General features: G+C 33.9%; 1 protein-coding gene across 1 annotated transcript in view; it reads right to left on the reverse strand.

Moving 5' to 3' along the window:
• Positions 1-26,562, reverse strand: part of LOC107702505 (receptor tyrosine-protein kinase erbB-4-like) — a 114,533-nt gene that overhangs the window by 48,373 nt on the left and 39,598 nt on the right. Inside the window, exons 4-5 of the mRNA XM_016504847.1 lie at positions 20,437-20,623; positions 1,133-1,267 (exon numbers count right to left, since the gene is read on the reverse strand). Of these exons, the coding sequence (XP_016360333.1) occupies positions 1,133-1,267; positions 20,437-20,623 (322 nt within the window). The remainder of the gene's footprint in view (positions 1-1,132; positions 1,268-20,436; positions 20,624-26,562) is intronic.

Below are 26,562 nucleotides of genomic sequence, written 5' to 3' on the forward strand. Positions count from 1 at the left end.
ATTATAATCCATAATTATGTACCCACTGGATGCAACGAATGCCTCATTTATAATGAGTTTTCATGTGTTTGAATCGTCGCTCCGGCCAGGCAGGGCATCATCACAGTATGGTAAGGGGCGTAACATTTCCGTCACAGGCTTGAGGTATTCGGCCAATCATAACGCACTGGATAGCTGGCCAATCACAGCACACCTCGGTTTTCAGACCGAAGAGCTTTGTAAAAATCGCGTTTCAGAAAGGCGGGGCATAGAGGAGAAACAATAATGTACAGTATGTGGAAAATAATGTGTTTTTTGAACTTTAAACCGCATAAACACATTTCATTACACCAAATACACAAAATAATGTTCTTTTTAGCAACATCATATGACCCCTTTAAATTAAATTATCAATTTAATATTTTTTATTAAATTAATACTAATATTAAATTGATTAAAGGTGTCAATAAATATATTTAAACTGTTAGAAAAAGATTTCAAATAAATTATGTTCTTTTGAACTTTCTATTCATCAAAAAAATTCCTAAAAAAGTATCATGGCAGCACAAGTGTTTTCAAAATTGATAATATTAAGAAATATTTCTTGAGCAGCTAATCAGCATATATGAAAGATTTCTGAAGGATCATGTGACACAGAAGACTGGAGTAATGATGCTGAAAATTCAGTTTTGCAATCACTGGAATAAATTACATTTAAAAAATATTAAAACATTTTACATCGTAATACTTACAATATTACTGCTTTTACTGTATTTTTGATCATAAGAGACTTCTTTCAAAAACACCTAACCAACCCAAGCTTATGGATGGTATAAAATATATTTACATATGATTTAATGTTGCATGACATTTCTAACAATTTATTAACTAATAACCTGTTAAAATGTATGTAATGTAATAAAGTCTGTGAATGTTATTAATGAAGAGTATGATAATGTGTCACCAGTTTCACCAATATTTCAGTATTGCATTAAATATTTTAAAGCACCTTACCTAACTTCTTGTTTGTTAAAGCTTGAAATATACATCCAAATACAATGTTTGAAAGGACACAAAGCAGTTTCAGTTTATCTATGAAAAACATAAATTATTATAGCCCAGTTTTAATCATTAAACTCATCTAAACACTCACATGTGTTGCCACTATTGTTTGAGGGCACAACCAGAAGTTCAGAACGCGGGTTCTTGATGATGTCCTGCCAGTGGATGGTGTCAGCGTGACACAGGAACTTATTCTGATCCACATACACACCTCCATTCAGGATTTCTACAACAGAGAAGAGGGAGAATTAGAAATCAAGAGCATTTCTGAATAAGTGACGACATTTCAGCCATTTAGCATACTTAACAGCATAAATAATGTTTAATAAACATTATGCGCATATAAAAGACATACAGTTCATTCGGAGGTCACCTTAAGGATATAACCCTGACTGCTCTATGAAACCAGTTTAAATGATTTATAAAAGAAGTGCAATGAAAATAATCTCTCTTTTTAGAACATGATTTAAAGGGGTCATATGATGCTTTTTTAAAGATCATTATTTTGTGTATTTGGTGTAACAGAATATGTTGACATGCTTTAATGTTCAAAAAACACACTATTTTTCAAATACTGTACAGTATTGTAGGTCCTCTATGCCCTGCCTCTCTCTCTCTCTCTCTCTCTCTCTCGCGTTCTCTCTCGCTCTCTCTCGCTCTTTCTCTCTCTCTCGCTCTCTCGCGTTCTCTCTCTCTTTCTGTCTCTCTCGCTCTCTCTCTCTTTCTCTCTCTCTCTCGCGCTCTCTCTCGCTCTCTCGTGCTATCTCTCTCTTTCTCTCTCTCTCTCTCTCGCTCGTGCACACACACACACGATGCGCAAAACTCCGCATTTGAACAGTGCTTCATAATCAACTAATGTAACTTTATAAGTTACGTGGCTGGACAGTTCTGCTAGAACATCTCAAATCTGCACAGTTGAACCTACACAACTGATTATATCAAACTATTAAACCTTTCGTCTTCAGTAAACTTGAATGTTTTCAATAGCTAAACCCACATAGAATGGATGATACAATTAATTAAAATGGACCTGCGCACTACAATCCTATTGCTAATATCAATAAAAAAATTATAATAATTTGTAAATATTTGTGAATGTATACACAGTATATACAGCTTGATTTTTTAAAGAAATCAATACATTTATTCAGCAAGGAAGAATTAAAATAATTAAAAGTTACAGTAAAGAGTGTTACAAAAAAAAAAAAAAATCAAATAAATACTGTTCTTTTTGCACTTTCTATTCATCAAAAAATCCTGAAAAAAGTATCATGTTTCCACAAAAATGTTAAGGAGCACAACTGTTTTCAACATTAATTAACCTCCTGAGACCCTGCATCCTCATATGAGGACATTATATTTTAGTGAATTTCTCTGAGACTATACATGCCACGGTTTTAAGTCTGGATGTCCTGTACAGAGCACATTCAGGGCTTTTCAGAGATACTAAATGTTTGGATGTTTAACCATGACCACTCCCTCTCCTTGGTCTTCAAAAATGTCTAATATTAATTTAGTGACACTCTTATGGAAATATGATAATATTTTGTAATTGTCATTTAAATCGGACTAATTTTTAAACTGTGTGTCATAAATCAACATCTCAGGAAAATGTAATGGGGTTTCAAATCCAAATATGACTTTCTGTTACGAAACAGGAGGTTGATTTCATAGATGTCCTCATATGAGGACACCGGGACTAAAAGCATGTTTATTATGCATTTTGGGAGACACAACAAATGAATAGGGAAACAAATTATATTTCAATATTCCTATGAAATATTATATATTATTATGAAAATCTTGTCAGTTATTACTCTCAATATTACACTTCTTTTTTCATTACATGTTGCCCCAAAAACACATTAATATGCAAATTAGATTTAGTTTATAATACATTATATATGAGAAAACCTGTTTGTGGCCATTTTACACACATTTTGCATGAAGAAAAATGGTATATCAAATAATTCCGTTATAACATAGTTGAGAATTATCTTTATACAAAGTTTGATAAAAAAAAATCCTGAAAACTAAAAATGTATTGATGATTTAAAAAAAATCAATTGTTTTTGCCTAGCATGTTCATTCATGTCTTTTTATTTTTTTAAAGAAATTGAGTCCCGATGTCCTCTACCGAGGACGTAGCATAACTTATGAATGAAATATATATTTTTTAATGCTCTAAACAATGTAATGACATCAAAAAAAAAAATTTTTTCCTAAAATGTTTTGCCGGGTCTTAAGAGGTTAATAATAAGTAACATTAATTAATAAAAGGAAATTATTCTTGAGCAGAAAATCAGTAGATCTGAATGATTTCTAAAGGATCAAGGGACACTGAAGACTCGAGTAATGATTCTGAAAATTCAGCTTTGGATCACAGGAATAAATTACATTTTAAAATATATTCAAAAAGAAAAGAGTAATTTTAAATACAGTAGTAATAATATTTGACAACATTACTGTGTTTTACCATAAAATTGATAATCTAAATTGCAGCCAGGGAGAGCATAAGATTAAATTAAAGTTGTATTATGCATGTTGTAGGGGTATAAGTTACTAATGTTTAGGGTACTGACCCAGCGACAAGCTAAAGGTCAATTTTTTTTTGCACATTTTTTTTTTGACAACGTATTGTTTAATATCTCAAAAAAACTAATTGACCAGCATTGTGAGATTAGCAGGTCTCAGAGCCCTCATCCCTGCATTCAAAATGAACCCAGCCATGATCAAGGGTATTTAAACATGACAATTTCACTTCCTTTGAGTGAAAGTTAAATATTTACATTTTCTTTCAGCACTTCCATAATGATGGAAGTGGAGTGTGCAGGGGGAAAGGTTGAGCCTGTGAATGGAACAACAGACCATATTAATACATTTTTAAAGTCACTTTTGACATTCACAGCTGGAAACCCAGCCTGCATGAGAAACACTTCAAGTCATTAACATCTCTTTGATGAATTCATCTGAACACAATTCCTTTGCTGAGAAGGCAGAGAAAATGCAGGAATCTCTTTAACAACAAATGTAATAAATCTATATTTAAATGAGAATGCTATAAATTTGAGAGAATAGGAAAGATAAAGTGGCTTTGAAGGGAAATTAAACGGGGAAAAAATTTGAGCTAATCAAAATGTCTAAAAAATATATTATTATGAAGTAATTTGAAGGGCACACATCGCACATACTGCGGTCCTTATCAACCAGAGAAATTGAGCAACATTATGGCACCCCTCTTAAAGGGTTAGTTCACCCAAAATGAATTTAATGCCACTCAGCAGGTGTTGCATTGCTTCAGTCCAAAAGAACTTAAATAAAAATCGCCCATCCATAAAAAAAAGTGTCTCACATGGCTCCGTGGGGCGAACAAAGGCCTTCTGTAGCGAATCGATGCGTTTTTGTAAGAAAAATATCCATATTCCAAACGTAATAGTCACTTTAATCTAGCTTGCACCAGCAGTTGTACACCGAAGCAGTTCTGGGAGCACAGGATCAAAGGAAGCAAAGTTTCCTTATTTTATCAAAGGAAAACCAGTCTCCGCTTGGCTTATATCGAAATCCTCTGACATTCTTCTTTACAAATCCTCGTTTTGTACTTCTAATTCTTGACCGTTGTTTTGTTTTGATCTCTCCCCTGCATTTCCGCGTGCGTCACTTCTGAGCGGCTCATGCGCAAAGTCGACCTCATACGTCATTCCCCCGGAACTGCCTCTGTTTACAACAGTGAGCGCAAGCTAGATTCAAGTGATTATTATACTTTTTTTATGGATGGCGATTTTTATCTAAGTTCTTTTGGACTGAAGTAATGCAACACCCACTTGCGGAGTGGCAGCTTGAAAAGATCAAAACAGCTTGAAAGATCAAAGACAATTCAGTCTGCCTCCATCTGTAAACATAACTCAATTTAATTGCACAAATACACTGTGAGTCAAAGCTGAGCACAGTGCACGATTTCTATATCAACTGAAAATCACAGACAAATATATAAAAATAAATATATAAGCCAGTACAAACAACAAGCTGTTAACTTGGTTGTAAGTATGAAAAATACACTTTGAAATACTGTAATCACTGACAAGCATTATATTGTAGAGAATGATTGAAGCAAATGTTTATTTATCATATTCTATTCTTTTTTTAACAGCAATACTGAAATATCGTTAAAGCTGGTAACACATTATCATAATGTTCACCAACAAACTTTATTACACTATAAAATTCTTAAGAAGTTATCAGTTAATGTACATTGAAATGTCTAGAAATGTCATGCAACTTTCGAGGTTGGTAAGATATTTTTCGACAGAAGTATGATCAAAAATATAGTAAAAACATATATTTTATTTGATTAAATGTAAAATATTTTACCATTGCTTCAACAGAATATAACAGAACAGAACAGAATAGAATAGAAATGATCATTAATTTTGACTGTTGCATATAATTTACCGGGTATTTTAATGCAAAAAAAAAAACAAAATTAGAAATTAAAAAACAAGCATAAATTGTATCCCCGTTTAAATGAAAGTGCAGCTATGCCATAACAAATTAATGTCTATAAGACAGAAGACAAGCAAAAAATATCGTTCATTAACTCAGTTCAAATTGAGGAACTTTCATTGTCAGACTATTAAAATAAAATATGCACCTCATATTGATTTTATTATTTATTTGTTTGACACAAAACACAATAATTTTGTATATAAGAAGGGGAATTTAATATTAAAGCCAAAGTAAAACTGTCAAAACCAGTAACATTTGAGAAATAATACTCATTTCATTCTGTCTGTGTCCATTTTTACATGGACAAATCGTCTCCAAATGGCAGATTACAATCAGTAATATGCAAATGAGGCTGGAAAATCTAGATAGGCCACCAGTGCAGATATGAAGAAAAGAAACCAGGTAATTAACAGGAACAGGCATTCATTTAAAACCTTAAAAACACTTTAGATCTCCTTTTTTGCTAATCGTTACATCATCATCATCATCTGTTTTCTCTAGAACCTGCATTAATCATGAATATATTAAAACAAATATAATCATTCATATGTAAAAAAATAAAAATAAAAATATAAATAATAATCATTTTTATATTAAACAAAATACTTGGGAAAAAAATCACATGAAGTAAAAAAAAATCTATGATCAGTATTGTCTAAATTAGATATGAAATATAATGTTTCAAAGAAATTTGAACATTTCAGTCAGTGCATGATCAATTAAAAATATTATTTATACACCGTTCATGGAAGTTTTCATCTGAAAAATGTTTACGGTGGCCGAGAGAGCTTAACGCGCTGCAAATGAAAAAAAAAACACATGCAAATAGAAAAAAACACCTGCAAATTAAGAAAACATCTTCATCAATTTGACAACACACGCGCTGCAAATTCTCACAACACAACCAACTACAGAAATGCACAGCAAATTCTCACAACACAAACAAAGAAACACACTTCCCTTAAACATTTCTGATGGGATCTGTGCATATTTGCAGCATGTTTCTGTTTTTGTTCGTTTGTTTTGTATTTGCAGCGCGTTTCTTTGTTTGTGTTGTGAGAATTTGCAGCGCGTGTGTTGTTAAATTGATGAAGATGTTTTCTTAATTTGCTGGTGTTTTTTCTATTTGCATGTGTTTTTTCATTTGCAGCGCGTTGAGCTCTCTCGGCCACCGTAAAGACATTTTTAACTTGCTTCATTTCAGAGAACATTCAAAAGTAATGTTCCCATAATGTCTGCAAAATGATACAAATGATACAAAAGAAAAAAAAGTATTTAAAACATAAAAAAAAAAAAATTCTGAAAATGTTAGTACAAACACATTATTTATACATCGTTCATGGAACTTTTTTCTGAAGCATTTTAGTTGGATGTTTATCTAAATTTTTTTAAATGTATCTACTTGTTTCAGAACGTTCAGAGAACATTCAAAAGTAATGCTTCCATGTTTGCGAAATTATGCAGTGCAATGTATTGCATAACCAAGAAAAAAATTTCTTGAAACTGGATGTTCAGAAACAGTGTTTTCATAATTTAATGGGAACATTAACAAAACATGCCCAGGTATGAAATTTAGGTTATAAAAGTGTTGTGGGAAGATTGTTTTTGATAGAATGTTTCTAAAATGCTGAAGTGTCCAGTTTTCTTGTTGTGCTTAGAACATCATTTAAAATATACAATATTTATGCAATATGTTTTAGAACACTGAAGTACAAATAACACTATGAGTACGTTCAGAGAATGCTGATCTCAGAACATTTTCTCAACGTTATGAGAACGTATATCAAGCATTAATAAAGTTATAAGAACAATCCATAAACATTTCTTTAAGAACGTTTTTGTAGCCTAACTTTTAAAAACCGTTGGTGAAAGTTGAAAGAACGTTCCCTGTTAGGATGGTATTAGATGGCAAAATTATGGTTGTTTTATATGCACACTAAGGTTTGATTATCATACTTGTATATTTCAAAGAATACCATGGTTTTGCTGTCCCGGAAAACATAACCCTGGTTTTCCAATTATATATGTTTAGTGCTGCCTGCTAAAACCCCTAAACCAAGCACTATTTTGTTTTCTACAAATGTGAACTCTAAATTAATTAATGGTAATACCATAGTACTTTTTTGACCAGTGATCATGCTGTTTCCCTTAATAATCAGAAGTAGTGGCACTACAAGCCTTGTGATATTGATATACACACATGAATCATTAATCGTCATAAATGAATCTGTTGTTCCTGACGCCCCAAAGGACAGTGCTGTAACCCTGTGCCCTCACACGCCATCATTAACCAGCAAAACAAACCGCTCTGCCATTTCTTAGTCCTGTGGTGGAAGTAGGCCAAACTGCTGTTTATAGAGGCAGTAAAGTCAGCATTTGAGCCGTTTCACAACACTCCGCGTATCTTCTCTCAGTGCTAGTATAACGCAAGCTTGACAGCTGAAGAAGGAATGCTCAAACTCTCTACAGACGGATAAATCCACTCACCTTAGAAAAAAACACCTGCAAATTAAGAAAACATCTTCATCAATTTGACAACACACGCGCTGCAAATTCTCACAACACAACCAACTACAGAAACGCACAGCAAATTCTCACAACACAAACAAAGAAACACACTTCCCTTAAACATTTCCGATGGGATCTGTGCATATTTGCAGCATGTTTCTGTTTTTGTTCGTTTGTTTTGTATTTGCAGCGCGTTTCTTTGTTTGTGTTGTGAGAATTTGCAGCGCGTGTGTTGTTAAATTGATGAAGATGTTTTCTTAATTTGCTGGTGTTTTTTCTATTTGCATGTGTTTTTTCATTTGCAGCGCGTTGAGCTCTCTCGGCCACCGTAAATTTTAGTTGGATATTCATCTGACATTTTTAAATGTTATTACTTGCTTCATTTCAGAGAACATTCAAAAGTAATGTTCCCATAATGTCTGCAAAATGATACAATGATTAAATATAATTTTCCCTTAGGGTTCACACAACCAGAAAATTTTTTTTTTCAAATGTAAAAACAAAAAGAAAAAAACAGTTTTGAATGTTCAGACAACATTCGGACATGATATTTTCAGCAAAACATTGTGAGAACATACTTTTGTCAGCTGGGTTGGAGGCATGAAGGTTCACACCAACAGCAGTTTTATTACTGAATATAAAAATAAGATTCTTTCATTCTACTTTGACAAGTAATCAGTTTCCATGCTGTTAAAAATTAACATGCAGGGAAAGCGTCTGAATATGAATTACATGATTTCATGAACAGGAACGATTATCAATGAGTAAATCAAACTCCGTTAGAATGACGACAATTTCTGACACCGTCTTCCATGCTCCATTTTTAATGTGGACAAAGACAAATCATACAAAGCACTGGAATCACTCACAGAACCATTAACTTCTCCTGCCCAAACTTGACTAGGAGACAAATGGTGCTTCAATAATAAACAATAAACTTTCTCATCTTTGCACAGTACGTGCCCAGGTCATGATGACAACTCTTATTGAAAGTGACAGACTTCTGTTCGCTTTGTCGCTGTCAGTCAGTGAATGGCCCTTAATATCCTCTACTGAGGCTTCAGATCATGATCCACGGCCCTCCGTCACTCTCTCCCTCTGCCATTCAGCCGCCTGTCCACATTCACGATGCGTCTCATTATTCAGCCACACAGGGAGGGGGGTTTGGCTGGTAGAGATGGCAGAGCGTCCCAAAAATCACAGCCAGCCGCAGGGTCTGAGGAGGGCAGGCTGGAAGGGTTGGTGGATATGGCTGAAACCTCACAGAGGGTAAGAACACAAGTTCAAATGTGAACTTGACAACGCAACTTATTTTGTTGTCTTGTCTTCATTTTCTAACAAAAAAAAAAAATCACTGGTGTAGCAAGACATCATGGAACCTGAAGAAACACTAAAAACCTGCTGCCTCAAACGCCCCATTAGGAAATAGAAAAATGTAGAAATCACAACAGTCAAACATGTGAATATATAAAATGATTATATATCATTTTTATATTATTTTCTATAAATATTTTTTCTGAAAACAAGATGAATTCAGGTGAGAAATGAAATTGAAAAGTATAGTTTCATTCCATTTGCAGATTACCTGTTTTAAACATAAACCTCATTAAATGTGTTATTTTTAGTTTCTAGCAGTCAGTGTTGCAGTGTAGTCAATAAAAAATCATTATATTCCATTTGCAGATTATTTGACCTGTTTTAAACATAAACCTCATTAAATGTGTTATTTTTATTTTCTAGCAGCCAGTTTTGCAGTGTAGGCAATAAAAAAATCATTATATAGGGCATATTCTTGATCCCCCCCCCCCTTTTTTTGGGTATCCATCCTTTCAAATAGCTGATTTTGCAATTTTTTTTTGTACCATGCATAATAGGCTGATACATTAGAAACATCCATTATACACAATTGTCACATCATGGCACATGTTTTTTTTTTTTTTTACTACTCTTTTCCAATGAAGCTGCTATGTGCTAAAAAGACACTGAAGATATGATTTTTACATTTATTTTATTATTATTTTGTAAACATTTACTTTAGCATTTTAGAAGTAAATAGATGACCCCCTCCCTCAAACATTCGCTGATTACATGCTTCAAGATTTGCTGACATTAGCTGAGTTTCATGGGGGAATGTTTTTAAAAAGAAAAGCTGTGTTTGAAGCTGTGAGATTCTGTGTAGTTTAAACATTTTGCTGCATAATGATGATACTAGATTCATTATTAATGGAGCTGTTCCTCTCTCAGCCTTCTGAGCAACAGACCGGTGAGACGGCATTAGCTCTGCTCTCTTCATTTCATTTTAGCCTTTTCACACAAAGTTCTAAATTCCCAGAATAAATTGGTCAGCATAAGTTTCATTGTATATATTTCATTGTATATTCTGTGTGTGTGTATATATATATATATATATATCACAGAATTAGGCTGTTAAATAAGGATGTCAAATAAATGTATCTTAATTTCTTCATATTTATTCATAACATGAAATATTAAATATTTTTAGTAGTTTTAGTAATTTTGTTTTATTTATTTTACAAAATATGTCTATATAGTTTGTATTATTTTTTTACTTATTCGTTTTCCTTTTTTCAGTTTTAGTTATTTTAGTAATAACTAAAAAGAGAAATGGTGCATTGGCCACTAGCTGGAATAAAATAAGTTGTTTTTATGAGTTTATTTTATTTTAGGCACTGTTAAACATACACATCAAGCTAAATGTGTGTTAACTAAATATAGGTTTGTTTGCATTGCAATGCACTAAATATGTCACATACCAAATGTAAAAGTATCTGTTTTGTGGTCAATTGAGCCATTGTCATTAGTCTCATCCAGCTTACAATACCTCTATCCGTCCAAAGATGTGTAGTGAAATATTCCCTAGTGCCAAATAACTGTCAATGTTCAAATTTCTAGCAACATGTCACGTTCTTATTGATTCAGGAGCTGCCAGGAACTTCATAGACCGAGAATATATTAAAATATTGAATATTTACATTTCAAGATGTTAGATGACAAAGTGCCAAAATGTTACTTGGCTAGCATTGGCTGACTTGCAAATTTTAAAATTCAGATCAGATTTTTTAAATTCATGTCCACCTATTCTGGGTGCCCGAATGCAGTCTGAAGGGCCTTGAAAGCAAGATGTTTCTAATACTTTATACATATATGTATATAAGCCTTTAGGAATAGTCAAGCTGCCAGTATGCTGTCTATAGAATTTGGGCTTGTGCCAACGATCTGCTATCAGTAATGACATCACTAAAACAATATTAAAATCTGTTCTCTGTGACGACAGACAGATATCTGTGCACTGTCAGCTTGCCTTGAGTAATAGTGACTCCATTGCCATAGGTATGTAAAAGTAAAACAATTGCTGGTTTTAACTGACTTACAATGTAAGTGGATAGAGAAAGCTAAATAAAGTATTTATAATTTTGGAAGTAATTTGTTGCCTTTCTTTAAATTATTTAATTTATATTCCTCCAAAGATTTAAGACTAGAGATTTAAAACAGTATTTCTTTTTCTTTTCTTTTTTTAACTTTAAAACAGACTTCTCTATTTAAAAGAACCATGCAATAAGACAAAATAAGCTTAATTAAATAAACATAATACTTCTAAATAACATAAAACACAACTGCAGACAAAATAAAAAAAAAATATATATATTTTTATTTTCTTAATTTTATGCAATTAACTTTTTTTTCTTTTTTTTTACTTAACTGTTAATTCAGATGCATGCTAAACAAAAGTGCATCAAAAGTGATCATGCATTATATTTTTAACATGAATGGTAAAATTCATTGTACAAAATAAGTTTAATTAAATGAAACTTAAATAGATTTAAATAACATATAAATACAATTTGAAACAATAATTAAAAAATCGAAATAAAATAAAATAATATAATGTATCTTTTCTTAATTTTGTGTAATTTTTTGAACTGTTACTTAAGATGCATTAAATAATACATAAAAAAAACCCGCAAAATAAATAAATAAATACATCACGCAGTTGAACTAAAAAGGAGAGATATCTATCTCCTTTGTTCATTTGTGCAAATGTCATGTTTATGTAAAGAGTAATAGCTCACTGATGTTTAGAAGAGTGTGGGGGGATTTTACTGCTCATTTAATCAAAAGGGTAATGAACTGAGAAATCAAATTTCCCTTGATCGTTTGACATACTGTATAACAGGTCAATGTATTATAAAAAACATACTGTAAGTTTCAAAACTCAAAACTTTCTTGTTTGTTTAAAAACAGCTTTTATTGAAGCCAGTCTGCCAAAATGACAGGTTGTGGAATGTTCCACTTTATGACATAATAGTTACTGCACTGTTAGCCAATCATAGCAGTGGGCATTTACTTAAGAGTCTTGAATGCGCCCCGCCTATAAAAACAGACCTTTCTGCAGAGAGGTTCAAAAACAGGTTAGAAAATAGCCTATTACTTCTAATTATTATTATTATTATTATTATTATCATCTGGGACGTAAAGTTCTAAATTCCCAGAATAAATTGGTCAGCATAAGTTTCATTGTATATATTTCATTGTATATTCTGTGTGTGTGTATATATATATATATATATATCACAGAATTAGGCTGTTAAATAAGGATGTCAAATAAATGTATCTTAATTTCTTCATATTTATTCATAACATGAAATATTAAATATTTTTAGTAGTTTTAGTAATTTTGTTTTATTTATTTTACAAAATATGTCTATATAGTTTGTATTATTTTTTTACTTATTCGTTTTCCTTTTTTCAGTTTTAGTTATTTTAGTAATAACTAAAAAGAGAAATGGTGCATTGGCCACTAGCTGGAATAAAATAAGTTGTTTTTATGAGTTTATTTTATTTTAGGCACTGTTAAACATACACATCAAGCTAAATGTGTGTTAACTAAATATAGGTTTGTTTGCATTGCAATGCACTAAATATGTCACATACCAAATGTAAAAGTATCTGTTTTGTGGTCAATTGAGCCATTGTCATTAGTCTCATCCAGCTTACAATACCTCTATCCGTCCAAAGATGTGTAGTGAAATATTCCCTAGTGCCAAATAACTGTCAATGTTCAAATTTCTAGCAACATGTCACGTTCTTATTGATTCAGGAGCTGCCAGGAACTTCATAGACCGAGAATATATTAAAATATTGAATATTTACATTTCAAGATGTTAGATGACAAAGTGCCAAAATGTTACTTGGCTAGCATTGGCTGACTTGCAAATTTTAAAATTCAGATCAGATTTTTTAAATTCATGTCCACCTATTCTGGGTGCCCGAATGCAGTCTGAAGGGCCTTGAAAGCAAGATGTTTCTAATACTTTATACATATATGTATATAAGCCTTTAGGAATAGTCAAGCTGCCAGTATGCTGTCTATAGAATTTGGGCTTGTGCCAACGATCTGCTATCAGTAATGACATCACTAAAACAATATTAAAATCTGTTCTCTGTGACGACAGACAGATATCTGTGCACTGTCAGCTTGCCTTGAGTAATAGTGACTCCATTGCCATAGGTATGTAAAAGTAAAACAATTGCTGGTTTTAACTGACTTACAATGTAAGTGGATAGAGAAAGCTAAATAAAGTATTTATAATTTTGGAAGTAATTTGTTGCCTTTCTTTAAATTATTTAATTTATATTCCTCCAAAGATTTAAGACTAGAGATTTAAAACAGTATTTCTTTTTCTTTTCTTTTTTTAACTTTAAAACAGACTTCTCTATTTAAAAGAACCATGCAATAAGACAAAATAAGCTTAATTAAATAAACATAATACTTCTAAATAACATAAAACACAACTGCAGACAAAATAAAAAAAAAATATATATATTTTTATTTTCTTAATTTTATGCAATTAACTTTTTTTTCTTTTTTTTTACTTAACTGTTAATTCAGATGCATGCTAAACAAAAGTGCATCAAAAGTGATCATGCATTATATTTTTAACATGAATGGTAAAATTCATTGTACAAAATAAGTTTAATTAAATGAAACTTAAATAGATTTAAATAACATATAAATACAATTTGAAACAATAATTAAAAAATCGAAATAAAATAAAATAATATAATGTATCTTTTCTTAATTTTGTGTAATTTTTTGAACTGTTACTTAAGATGCATTAAATAATACATAAAAAAAACCCGCAAAATAAATAAATAAATACATCATGCAGTTGAACTAAAAAGGAGAGATATCTATCTCCTTTGTTCATTTGTGCAAATGTCATGTTTATGTAAAGAGTAATAGCTCACTGATGTTTAGAAGAGTGTGGGGGGATTTTACTGCTCATTTAATCAAAAGGGTAATGAACTGAGAAATCAAATTTCCCTTGATCGTTTGACATACTGTATAACAGGTCAATGTATTATAAAAAACATACTGTAAGTTTCAAAACTCAAAACTTTCTTGTTTGTTTAAAAACAGCTTTTATTGAAGCCAGTCTGCCAAAATGACAGGTTGTGGAATGTTCCACTTTATGACATAATAGTTACTGCACTGTTAGCCAATCATAGCAGTGGGCATTTACTTAAGAGTCTTGAATGCGCCCCGCCTATAAAAACAGACCTTTCTGCAGAGAGGTTCAAAAACAGGTTAGAAAATAGCCTATTACTTCTAATTATTATTATTATTATTATTATTATTATCATCTGGGACGTGCACAGGCATTTTGTAGGGCAGGGGCTCAAGTGGAAAAAAGGGCACTTCTCATATTTATTTAATTTTTTTTTATCAAAACGTTAAATATATTAGGGGTGTGTGATATTGACAAAAAATATATCTCAATATTATCTGGGATTTTATTGATAACGATAATTAGATGATATTTTGCGGAGTGTGTTATTGTGCCGATATCTTAAGGACTGCCGAGGACAGCTGACTCCTAAAATTTTTTGATATTCTTCATATTCTGTGTGGTGATCAGTTCACAGCAGTGATAGAAATTAATCTTTTCCAATAAGTTTAAATTGATTTTTTACTTCTAATTATTATTATTATTATTATTATTATTATCATCTGGGACGTTCACAGGCATTTTGTAGGGCAGGGGCTCAAGTGGAAAAAAGGGCACTTCTCATATTTATTTAATTTGTTTTCTAAACAAAACTTTAAATATATTAGGGCTGTGCGATATTGACAAAAAAACATCTCAATATTTTCTGGGATTTTATCGATAATGATAATTAGACGATATTTTGCTGAGTGTGTTATTGTGCTGATATCTTAAGGACTACCGTGGACAGCTGACTCCTAAAGTTTTTGATATTCTGCATATTCTGTTTAGTGATCAGTTCACAGCAGTGATATAAATTCATCTTTTCCAATAAGTTTAAATAGATTTTTTACCTTTTATGGGCATTTTTACCTTTATAACGCCATTTATTTTTTTCAAAAAGTGTGCATTATCTTTTCAGTCAAATTCTTAAATTGAATCAGTCAGTTAGAATAATAAGTCATTTGGGCTGTTACCAAGCAAATTAAATCTGTATTGACAAAATTAACCTTTGCAATGCAGAGGAAACACAGAAGCTGCATCTGAAGTGGCATTTAGATGCATTTACACACAAAACTTTAAATATATTAGGGCTGTGCGATATTGACAAAAAAACATCTCAATATTTTCTGGGATTTTATCGATAATGATAATTAGACGATATTTTGCTGAGTGTGTTATTGTGCTGATATCTTAAGGACTACCATGGACAGCTGACTCCTAAAGTTTTTGATATTCTGCATATTCTGTTTAGTGATCAGTTCACAGCAGTGATATAAATTCATCTTTTCCAATAAGTTTAAATAGATTTTTTACCTTTTATGGGCATTTTTACCTTTATAACGCCATTTATTTTTTTCAAAAAGTGTGCATTATCTTTTCAGTCAAATTCTTAAATTGAATCAGTCAGTTAGAATAATAAGTCATTTGGGCTGTTACCAAGCAAATTAAATCAGTATTGACAAAATGAATCTTTGCAATGCAGAGAAAACACAGAAGCTGCATTAAAAGGGGCATTTAGATGCATTTACACACTGTTTAATGCAGAACATGAATGTTTTAACCTGCAGTTACAAATGCATTAATACTGTTTTGATATTTTAAACATAAAACGTTGAATACTGATATTTGAAATTATAAAAAAAAGAAAAAGAAAAATACTTTAAATGTGAAATTAACGTAGTCACTGTTAATAGTGAGTCATTGCGACTGAACCGAATCATTTAAACGATTGATTCATTCAGGAAAAAAACAGCGTCATGTTGCTCAGAGGCAAATTGGAATTATATTTGTGGCGAAATAGAGCCAAAAACAGTCAATATTGTGTCTAAAACGTAAGTGTCTTAATATTAAATTCTTGTTTATTGAACTGCTGTATAAAATCAAAATAACGTCAGTCCTCGTGTGATACTGATTAACTATGAAATTATATAAATATATACATTTCTGCCCCCATATCTTGAATTTTGTGATCATTCTAAATGCATTTTAATAAACTTAATCATGCAGTGAAAGAACGCGCACTGGTCTAACCTACTAGTTTGCTAAACTTTAGCTAATTTACATTGTAGCTCTCATGAGTCATGGATGTTAGCAAGACAAATGAACTATATTTGTCTTTTGGATAATTAGCTGTAAATTCGAGGCACCGGTAGCTTAGTCTTTTGTTCACCACCACTCACTTCCACAGCAAGACAAACACAACTGGAAAGGGAGGGAGGGCTTCACTTCTGCGGCTCCGCCAGTGATGTGCATTTGTCGATCAATATGTGCTGTGCTGCAGTGCTGCGCCTGCGCGGAGGGGAGAAAGGCATCGGAACTCGACAGTCTCAACATTTCCTGACCCGACCTGATATTTAGATTTTTTTTATTTGTTTGACAGGAAAAGCTGTGCGCAAACAGAAACATACGCACACATACACATATTCATTTATCAAAATAATAAAAAATAAAACTCCCCAGAAAAAAGGGCACTTTCTCTCAGGGAAGAAAAAGGGCAGGTGCTCAAGCCCCCTTTGATGTCTATGAGTGCACGTGCCTGATTATTATTATTATTATTATTGTTGCTGTTGTTGTTAATTAACTAATTAAATTGATTAAATAAAATAATAAATAAAATAAAATAACCTCTCTTAATTTTCCATTTCAAAAACTACTGTTTCTGATTTTGTATTTTTTAAACAAAAGTCTTAATAAAAAAAAAAAAAGTGTCTTTAAGTGTCTTAATTTTAGCAACAATTCTGGCAGGAATATTTTACCTTATATGGGTGTATATAGTGTAAGTGTTAGACAATGAGGGTCTTCGAGTTGAAAAGGTTGAGAACAACTGCCCTAGCAACACACTAAAAACACTCAGAACACTACAGTAACTGCATAACAACACCCTGGCAACCAGCCATAACACCCTGGCATCATGGTGGCAACTTTTGCATGGGCAAGCACCATTTAGTTATTCCATATTCTATATGTAAATTGTTGCATTTGAGAATAAATGCAAGTGATGATTTAACGTGATGAGGATTGATCTAACTAATGCCGCTGTTGTTTACCAAGCATTTGGGTGAACACACAGGCAGCAGATGGAGAGAGAAATTACATGTTCTCTTTAGACTGCGTTCAGCTGCTTGGCATGATTTCAAATAGACAACAACAAGATGAGGACAAAACTAAAGCCTGTGGATATGTGTATTTTCGAGAAGGAAGCGCCAGCTGCAGCCAGACCCTTTTGGTATTTTCTAAATGCCAGTAAAAGGAAAAAAAGCCTTTTATTTGTATCCCTGCAAGATTTTAGCTTTGGTAAACATGCAAATTGTACTCTACACAATTCTCTCTTTGCCAGTGTTTCTATGTCTATCATTTCACGATAATCAGTTATGGATACTAACCTCAGACTACATCTTTTCTGAATTCAGCTTGTGATTTTCTTTAATTTACAGGAGAAAGGTAATTACTGTCTAAGTTCTGCTGTTTTGCTCAGATATGGGGATTTTATCACTGTTATTCAGGCTGAATCATTTGATCTGATATGGACTCTAATCTGTATGCATTAACAGTTCTGGCCTAATTGCTTTTCATGGTACATACTGAGACCTACTGGCGTGAGAGTAGTGTGTGGTCAGAGCTCTCTATTCATCAGATAGTCTGCAAATACTGGCATGGAGGAATAAAATATGACCTCTTTATTATTGTTTTCTAGGGTAAATGTCATAAATTATTACACAGACCTCTGGAATTCTTAATACTTGACTTTATCCCACTGTCAAATATTTCGGAATAGAGACTGCTAACCTTGAAAACACTGTAAAGCTGACCACTCATCCGGAAACATCTGTTTCTCACAGATCTCTTTCTTATGACATAATACAACAATTTCAATTCAAAATAAATATTTCATGTCCATTTATTTATTTGGTAAACAACCATGTGTTAAAGGAACAGTGTACCCCAAAATAAAACTTATGTATGACGATATTTTGAAGAACGTTGTGGTCAAAGCAACACTGGACCCATTGTGCATTATGTTCCAACAAAGAAAGGTTTGAAATGACATGAAATTTAAGTTAAATACATTGCAATGTATTATATATATATGCATAAATAAGAAAATATTAATTCACTTAAAAAATAATAATCCAGATAATTTACATCTAGATAATTGTAAAATTAATTTTAACAATTAAATTATCTGCAATGAATGATTTATGTAGATAAAGAAACAAAACAGTTATATTTCTGCTCAAGTGTCCACATATATGAAAGCTACATCAGTAAAGGACAGTAAGAACATGAAAGAGACAAACAAGACAACAACTGCATTTTAAATCAAAGGATCCATTAAGCATCAGGGTCTGTGTCTCAGAAAGGAAGATGCATGCTTTCATCTCTTTACCCGGAACACTGTAGGATTGGAATAATGAAATAATTCTAAGCACATTCATATTAGAAGGGAAAGTTATAACTAATCATGTAATCATAAGCATAGGGAATTACAGATGTCATTGTTGGCAGATCATTAAAAACTGACTGTCAACCCAATATTAAATCCAACTTCAACAAAGTAAGTAAACCTCAAATGAATAGAGTCTAAAAAAAATCATTATGGCTGGGCAGCAGTTGTTTCTGGTGGCCATACTTGTGGTTGTCTGTCTCTATTGCTCTCTCATCCTTAACCCATTTGGGTCAATAAAAGGGCCTTGGGCATGGGAAACATACTTAGAAGTACTCTGTGGTGTGTGTGTGTTTGTGTGTGTGAGGGCAGGAAGTAAAAAAAAAAAATCACTTTGCCTACAGCATCATCCTCACACACAGCACCTATTAGGGAGTTTAACATCAAACCAAGCACGTGCTTTCTGAAGGGGTCAAAGGGTTATGTAGCCTCTTCTATGTAATACGATTCTGACTCTCAAAACACCTTGAAGTTCCACTATAAAATATTATAAACAACCTGATTTGGAAATTAATGTAGATTTAATTCCAGAGATAATTACAACTCACGTACTTAAATTAGCATTATTCAGTGAGGAGGAGAGACCGTCAGCCACTGAAACAAATATACTGCACAAATATTTATTAATATTGTTTATTGAATTCTTTATTATATAATTTATTTATTATTTAGAATAGACTATCTAGTAGACTTTTATTTTATATTTTATATATAAACTTTATATTTTTACTTTATACATATTATAATGTGTGTCTAAAATATTATTCTTTCGCAGTTGGAATTTGTGATGCCTTTGAATCTGAATTACAGTCATTATTATAATAATAATAATAATAATAATAATAATAATATGAAGTATTTTAGCTTAGTTTTAGGTTGTTGTACAAAATAAAAGTGCTAAAACTTAAAAATCAATATTGAAATATAGTATGAGATAAAATTTGTTTTACTGAATTGACCCTTTGCAAAGACCCCCCCCTTCAATACTATTGCTATGTCCGACAAGCCATGGCACTCTCACACCACACATCATGTTCTCACGTGGTGAAAAATACATCGCAGAGCAAAGAGGAAACTGATAACGCGCTGACAAACAAGGCAGAGCAGGTTACTTAAGACTCAACTTTCAATTTTTTTTATTTTTTGAAAGAAATTCAAACAATAAATACCGTTCTGTGGCTCTTTAATGTGTCATGACAAATCTTTAAAATGACTAATGCACATTACCATCTGGATGAAGACATCATATACTCAGCTGATCAATATATTTTATTAAAAAGGGCTGCTTCCTGATCCATCCTTTCAGATATCTACTGTGGGCCCAAAGGCTCTTTCCTGTGTATTTCTAAAAGACTTTTACTGCACAAAACCAAGTGTGATGGGAATTTGCTTGAGGAGAAACAGAGACACACAGAAAGACAAAAATACCTGTCAGGTTCTTGAGGCCGAGTTGTCTAAGACCGAAGTAGCCATCTCGTCTGTAGTTGAGAAAGATGGCCAGAGCATAGCGTCCTTCGTACAGTTTAGCGCCACGAATGATCCGCAGGTTCTCCAGAGGAAGATTGTCAAACTGATTCAGAGCCACCAACACGTAACCCGTCACCTCACGGATGGACTACGGAGATATAGATAAAAATATTTTCTGTTAGACGTGATTCGCAATTTAAGCAAAAATCCATGGTATTTAATTTGTCCTTTTTATGAAATGTAGCTAAACGTATGCAGAATTTATTCTCACAGGATATCACTTTAAAGCTCTTTTGGCAGAGATTTGTCCTCTGCTTTCGGTTCCATAAAGACTCGATGCCCTCGGCCATCATGGCAACTGAGCAGCCCCAAACGGACGACTAACGAGACAGCCTTGATATAATTTGAAGAGATAATGGCCCAAGAGAGCGCTGGACCCTCCCTCTCCACACCCACATCAATCATGTTGACATCCAATCACTGTTTCATACTGCGTATCATTAGCAGGCACAGAGGACAGGTGTATTTTATGCAGAAGAAGTGAATATGATATAGCTGTAGTGATCGGACACACATACTGGAACTATATGGAAATCCATCTGAAGAGCTAACCAAGCACACACTGACAGCTGTCACCTACCCATCAGGATCACTGGAAGTCCACATGGTGACACTCTGCAAGAGATTATTATACCGCGCTCTTGGATACTGGATTCTGATTGGTCAATAATAAAATGACTGCTAAATATTTAGCATTAAAGAGATAGTCAACCCAAAAACTGAAAATTCTGTCATCATTTACTCACTCTCATGTCGTGTATGACTTTCTTCCATCTCTGGAAAATAAAAGAAGGTATTTTGAAGAATGTTGGTAACCAAAGAGCTTCGGTTTCCATTGACTTCCATTGTATGGACAAACAAACACAATGGAAGTCAATGGGAATGGAATGGGAGGGAAGGAGGGAGGGAGGAAGGAAGGAAGGAATCTCTTTAATGCCATATATAATTTTTTTTTGAACATACAGCATGGTAATACCATGGTAAATATTCAGTACCATGATATATCTCAAATTAATGTAGTATTTCCATCAGATACAATCACTCTACTATAATACGGTAATACTGTAGTAGTTTCTGTCTTTTTGTGAGTCTTAAGAAGTTTTAGGATAATTATTATGGAGGAGTCCATTCAATTCAAGCCACCTGTGTGTGTTACAGTTGTTAGTAGATAAAGTAGTCTTAAATCTAGCGTATCCCATAGTGTGGGCAGAAACTACGATTCCCATTGTCTTCACATGACATGAGAGACAATGAATAGAGGAAGAAGTCCGTAATCAGTAATTACCTTGATTATACCTTTCATACCGGCTGACTGATGAGGAACAAATAATAAATCAAAGCGACACACTATTGAAAAACAAAAACAAACTTAATAACTCTATTTTTCAGTGCACTACTAAACAGAAAATAAAAATCCTTAGAATTGCTATGCTAGATGTTTTTCCCCAATGCTTTCTCATTTATGTATTTGCACCTTGTTGGCTTTGTACTTAGGGCTGTCAATTTAGCATGTTAATCTAATTAAATATTTACAGAAAAAATAATGCATTAAAAATTTTAATGCATTTAACACCTTGCCCCATGTACATCATCTTACATTCCATATGGTGTGTTTGAGATCGATCGGATTTGACATCAGATCGATCGGTGTTTGACATCAAAGTACTGTGAGAGCGATTTGAAAGCATGCAGAGCTGTCTGCTCTCTAGAGCTCTCGCAGTACTTTGATGTACACTGGTTGGTCTGCGCAGCGCTGCTTCAAGAAAAATTCACCTATAGATCTTTTGCATCAGAGAAACAAGTGAAACAAGCCATCTTTAGAATTCTGTCTTTGAACGTCCATTTTTGCGGTAGCTCAGCATCACTGTTGAAGAGTAATTAGCTGGTGAAGTGGATTTAGTTATTATATGTAAGTTATCATGTGCATTGTAATGTTCGAAACGGATGTCATAGCAATTTTCAGTAGACTGGGAAGATTTTAAATTGAGCGACTATCTACAGTATACCACGGTTGGGCAACTTCATTCCTGTAGGGCCACTGTGCTGCAGAGTTTAGCTCCAACCTTAATCAAAGACACCTCAACAAGCTAATCAATGTCTTCAAGATCACTAGAACGCTACAGGTAAGTGTGTTTGATTGGGGTTGGAGCTAAACTCTGCAGGACAGTGGCCCTCCAGGACCGAAGTTGCCCAGCCCTGATCTATAGTCGATTGGAGCCTGTAGAATGCAGTTATATAACTATAAAATTCAAGCGATTGGGGGAAATGCCCCGTATGAGTTTTTGTCTCATATTTATATCATATAATATAGTTAATCAATATCACACGAGCAACGAGTACAATACCACACGAGTGCTGTTTTGTCTCAAATAAAATGAGTGAAAATGTGATATTGACTTCATATAACAGTTCAATAAATAAGATTATTTATTAAAATAAGATTATTTAACATTTTAGACACAATATTGTCTGTTTTTGCCCAATTGACCCTTCACCGGGAGTTTGATTGACAGGCGATCTGACCAATCATAACGCCGAATCTGCCATTTTGTCCGACAAACAAACCAGACAGGTGAGTAGATTAAGGTCGGTGGACTTGCACTTGAAAAATGGTGTATTGACGTCTTTCTGCGGTTGAAACAAGATACCTTCTGATGTTCATTCATGTTTATTTCATGCTATAACTAGTAAAGAGGAAGAGATGATTGGTTCACTTGCTGTTTAAACTGAGGCACTACAGCGATTTGTCATGACACGAATCAAATGAATGAATGAATGAATGACTCAGTGACTTAAGACATTTACCACCAACTACTGGCAGTTTCTTGTTTAGAGTTTCATTAATTTCATTAGTTTCAATAATTTCATATTTATATAATAATAAAAAAAATCTGAACATAAAAATAAAAAAATCCATATTAATAAAAAAAAATAATTAAAAGGGTAGTTCACTTAAAAATGTAAAATGAAAAAAGAAAACAATTCTTTATAACGCTACTTTTTGTAATATCTATTTCATGCTTTTCTCATGTAACACAATCATAGCTAAAAATGATCTTTTGTGGGTAATTTCTCAGCCAAATTTGATGTGCGATTAATATGTGATTAATTAGATTAAAGGGATAGTTCACCCAAAAATTAAAATTCTGTCATTAATTACTCATGTCGTTCCAAACTTGTAAGACCTGTTCAATAACATCCACCAGTGTCAATAATAATAAAAATAATAATAAAAAAAAATGGATATTTTTATTTTATATATTTATTTTTACCCCTTTGGGATAACAATCACTGATGAATTGTTCACAAAAATACTACCAAAATGCATTAAGAAAGATACTGTGAATAAATACAGCTAATTTTGTTAAACACATTTCCACTACATGACTGATTGAGCTATTGATAATGTTTATCCTAACCTGTCAAGTAAATAAAACATTCCAAAATTATATCAAAATCTTAGCACAGGAAAAGTAAAATATTCAATAAAGACTGAGTCAACATATATTACTGTTCAAAAGTTTGAGATCAATTAAAATAATTAATACTTCAGTTCAGCAGGATGCCATAAATTGATGAAAAAAAGTGACAGTAAAGACATTTATTATAATCTCAGAAAAGAGTTATATTTCTAATTAAACTTTAGAACAGTATTGTACATCTGTAAAGTGCATACGTAAAACTACACATATTTTTTATTACTTTCAAAATCTCACTGGCGGTCACCTTTATACCTAGAAATATCATATTAGAAGCTTGGAGATATGTAACACTGCTTCAACATTAAAGGACAAACACCTCTCGGCGCAAGCTGCTATCACACAGCAAAGACACAATAGGTCACAATCTCTCACCTCACACAGAGAAAAATTGCCTTCCTTCGCATACTTTTAGCTAAAATTGCAGTAATGAGCCAAATGGACTCACAGAAATCAAACACACCCACATCCCAAATGCTCTCTCACGTTATACACCTGCATATTTTCCTCCACGCATCATTACAATTTTACATTTGTTTGTACATTTTGCAGCGGGTATTCATGGGGTTCAGTCATGGAGTTCAGTTTCAGTTTATTCATGGGGTTCATGTAGAGTTCAGTTTTATACATTCATCTTCACACTAATCACACTGACTTTAATGTGTTGCCTGAAAAAAAGAATGCCAGCATGACTCAGTCTCTCTGAATGAGCAGCTGAAAAATAGCTGGACTTTGCTAAAGTAAAGGTGCCATATTCTGTACTTTTGTAGCATTTTATGCAGCCAATACTCCAGTTTTTAGTGCCATTTGATCCTTCAGAAATCAGATGCTTAAGAAACATTTATTATTATTATCACCAACGCTGAAAACAGCTGCGATGCTTAATATTATTGTAGAAACCATGGTAGCCTACATTTTTTCAGGATTATTTAATGAATAAAAAGTTAAAAAGAACAGCATTTATTTGAAAAATGTATATTTTGTAACATTATACATGTATTTACTGTCATTTTGATCAACTTAATGCATTTTTGCTAAATAAAAGTATTAATTTATTTTTAAAAATGTAAAAATAAATGAATAAAAAAAAAAACTATGGTTAGTGCAGTTTCTCTCAGGGACTTATATTAAATATGAATATGAAAGTACATTTATTCTGCAGAAGCTAACACTAGGTTAACAACCTCAGAATAAGGCCTTGAAATGTTAATAAGATTTTAATTTTCTTTTTAAGTTCCTTTTTGAGACCTTTACTTCTGGAACCATACAGTTGTAAGTAATATAGACCAATTTGGAGTAGACGTCACAGTTCCCTTTCAGTCGGTCACTACGAGTCACGTCGTGACCGACAAATTGGGATCTCGCTTAGAGAGACCAATCCATTTTGAGTGCAAACTAAACGAGCCAATGCACATTGGTATGCGATGATTGCATCCAGCTGCTGCTGATCACAGCGTGAACATAAAAAGGCAGCTGGTGCAACGCATACCAGCTTTTCGCTTCGGAGCCGAGTGACAACATCGTTCTGCTCCTACCAAACTGCTTTGTGTGTGACGAGTCTAGTGCTCTCGGGAGCTTTTTGTGTTGGCGGAAGGTGCTTCAGCGGTGGTCGTTCCTGTGTCGAGTGGGTTGTGCACTTCAGGCTGCACTACCCCCTGTCGTTTCCCCTGTGTGTCTCAGCACGTAAAAGAGCATTTCCCTAAAAGAGCCAATTTCTCTAAAAGAGTACAATAAGCGGGTGCGTCTTTGTAAAGACGACGGATCATCTTTTTAAAGATGCCGTTTCACCCGTGCGTTTCTGGATGCAGTCGTTACCTGGCGCCGGGTGATGGTCACGATCGCTGCCTCACGTGTATGGGCATTGAACACGCTGAGGTGGCGTTCGTGGATGAGTCATGTTCCCATCGCGGGAAGATGACCATCTCGGAGCTGCGGGCCAGGCTCCATTTCCTCCAGGGGGGCGAACGCTTAAACAGCCTGTGGAGAAGCTGCCTCCGCCTTAAACGCTACGGCATTACTGCAGGTTCATCAGGCCAAGGCACTGAGGGACCTGCACGAGGGTGGTCATGTGTCCCAGACCAGCCTCTTTGGCGACTCGGTCGAGAGCTTGGCCCAGCAGCTCTCGGCTGCATAGAAGCAGACTGAGGCGGTTCGTCACACCCTGCCTCCACCCGTCCACCGGCTGCAGCGCCTTAGCCTGCTCGTTGCCGAGGGCGCCCCCCTGCATCCACCCCCGCTCCCACGCCGCATCCGCAGCAGCCTCCAGGATGGAGGAGCTGGGTGTAGGCTGGCCGCCTCACCCGTCCTGGCCCCCGTCAAACCTGGCGGTGAGCAGAAGAGCAAGAGGCCCCGGGACGGGCGACCCAGAGAGAGAGGAAGCTGCTCTTTGGGGGATGTTGAAGGTCCTGGGGCCGCACGGAGAGTCGCGGACGGACCAGCACCGGACCACACTCATCCTCCTCCATCGCCAGCAGCCAGCAGGGGTCGGTTCGAGAGCGTCAACAAAGGCCCTACTCACGCACCCTCTGCCAAACTGTGGAACCAGGTA

This window comes from Sinocyclocheilus anshuiensis, unplaced genomic scaffold (genome assembly GCF_001515605.1).
Source record: "Sinocyclocheilus anshuiensis isolate Anshui unplaced genomic scaffold, SAMN03320099.WGS_v1.1 scaffold218, whole genome shotgun sequence".
In the NCBI taxonomy this organism is placed as follows: domain Eukaryota; kingdom Metazoa; phylum Chordata; class Actinopteri; order Cypriniformes; family Cyprinidae; genus Sinocyclocheilus; species Sinocyclocheilus anshuiensis.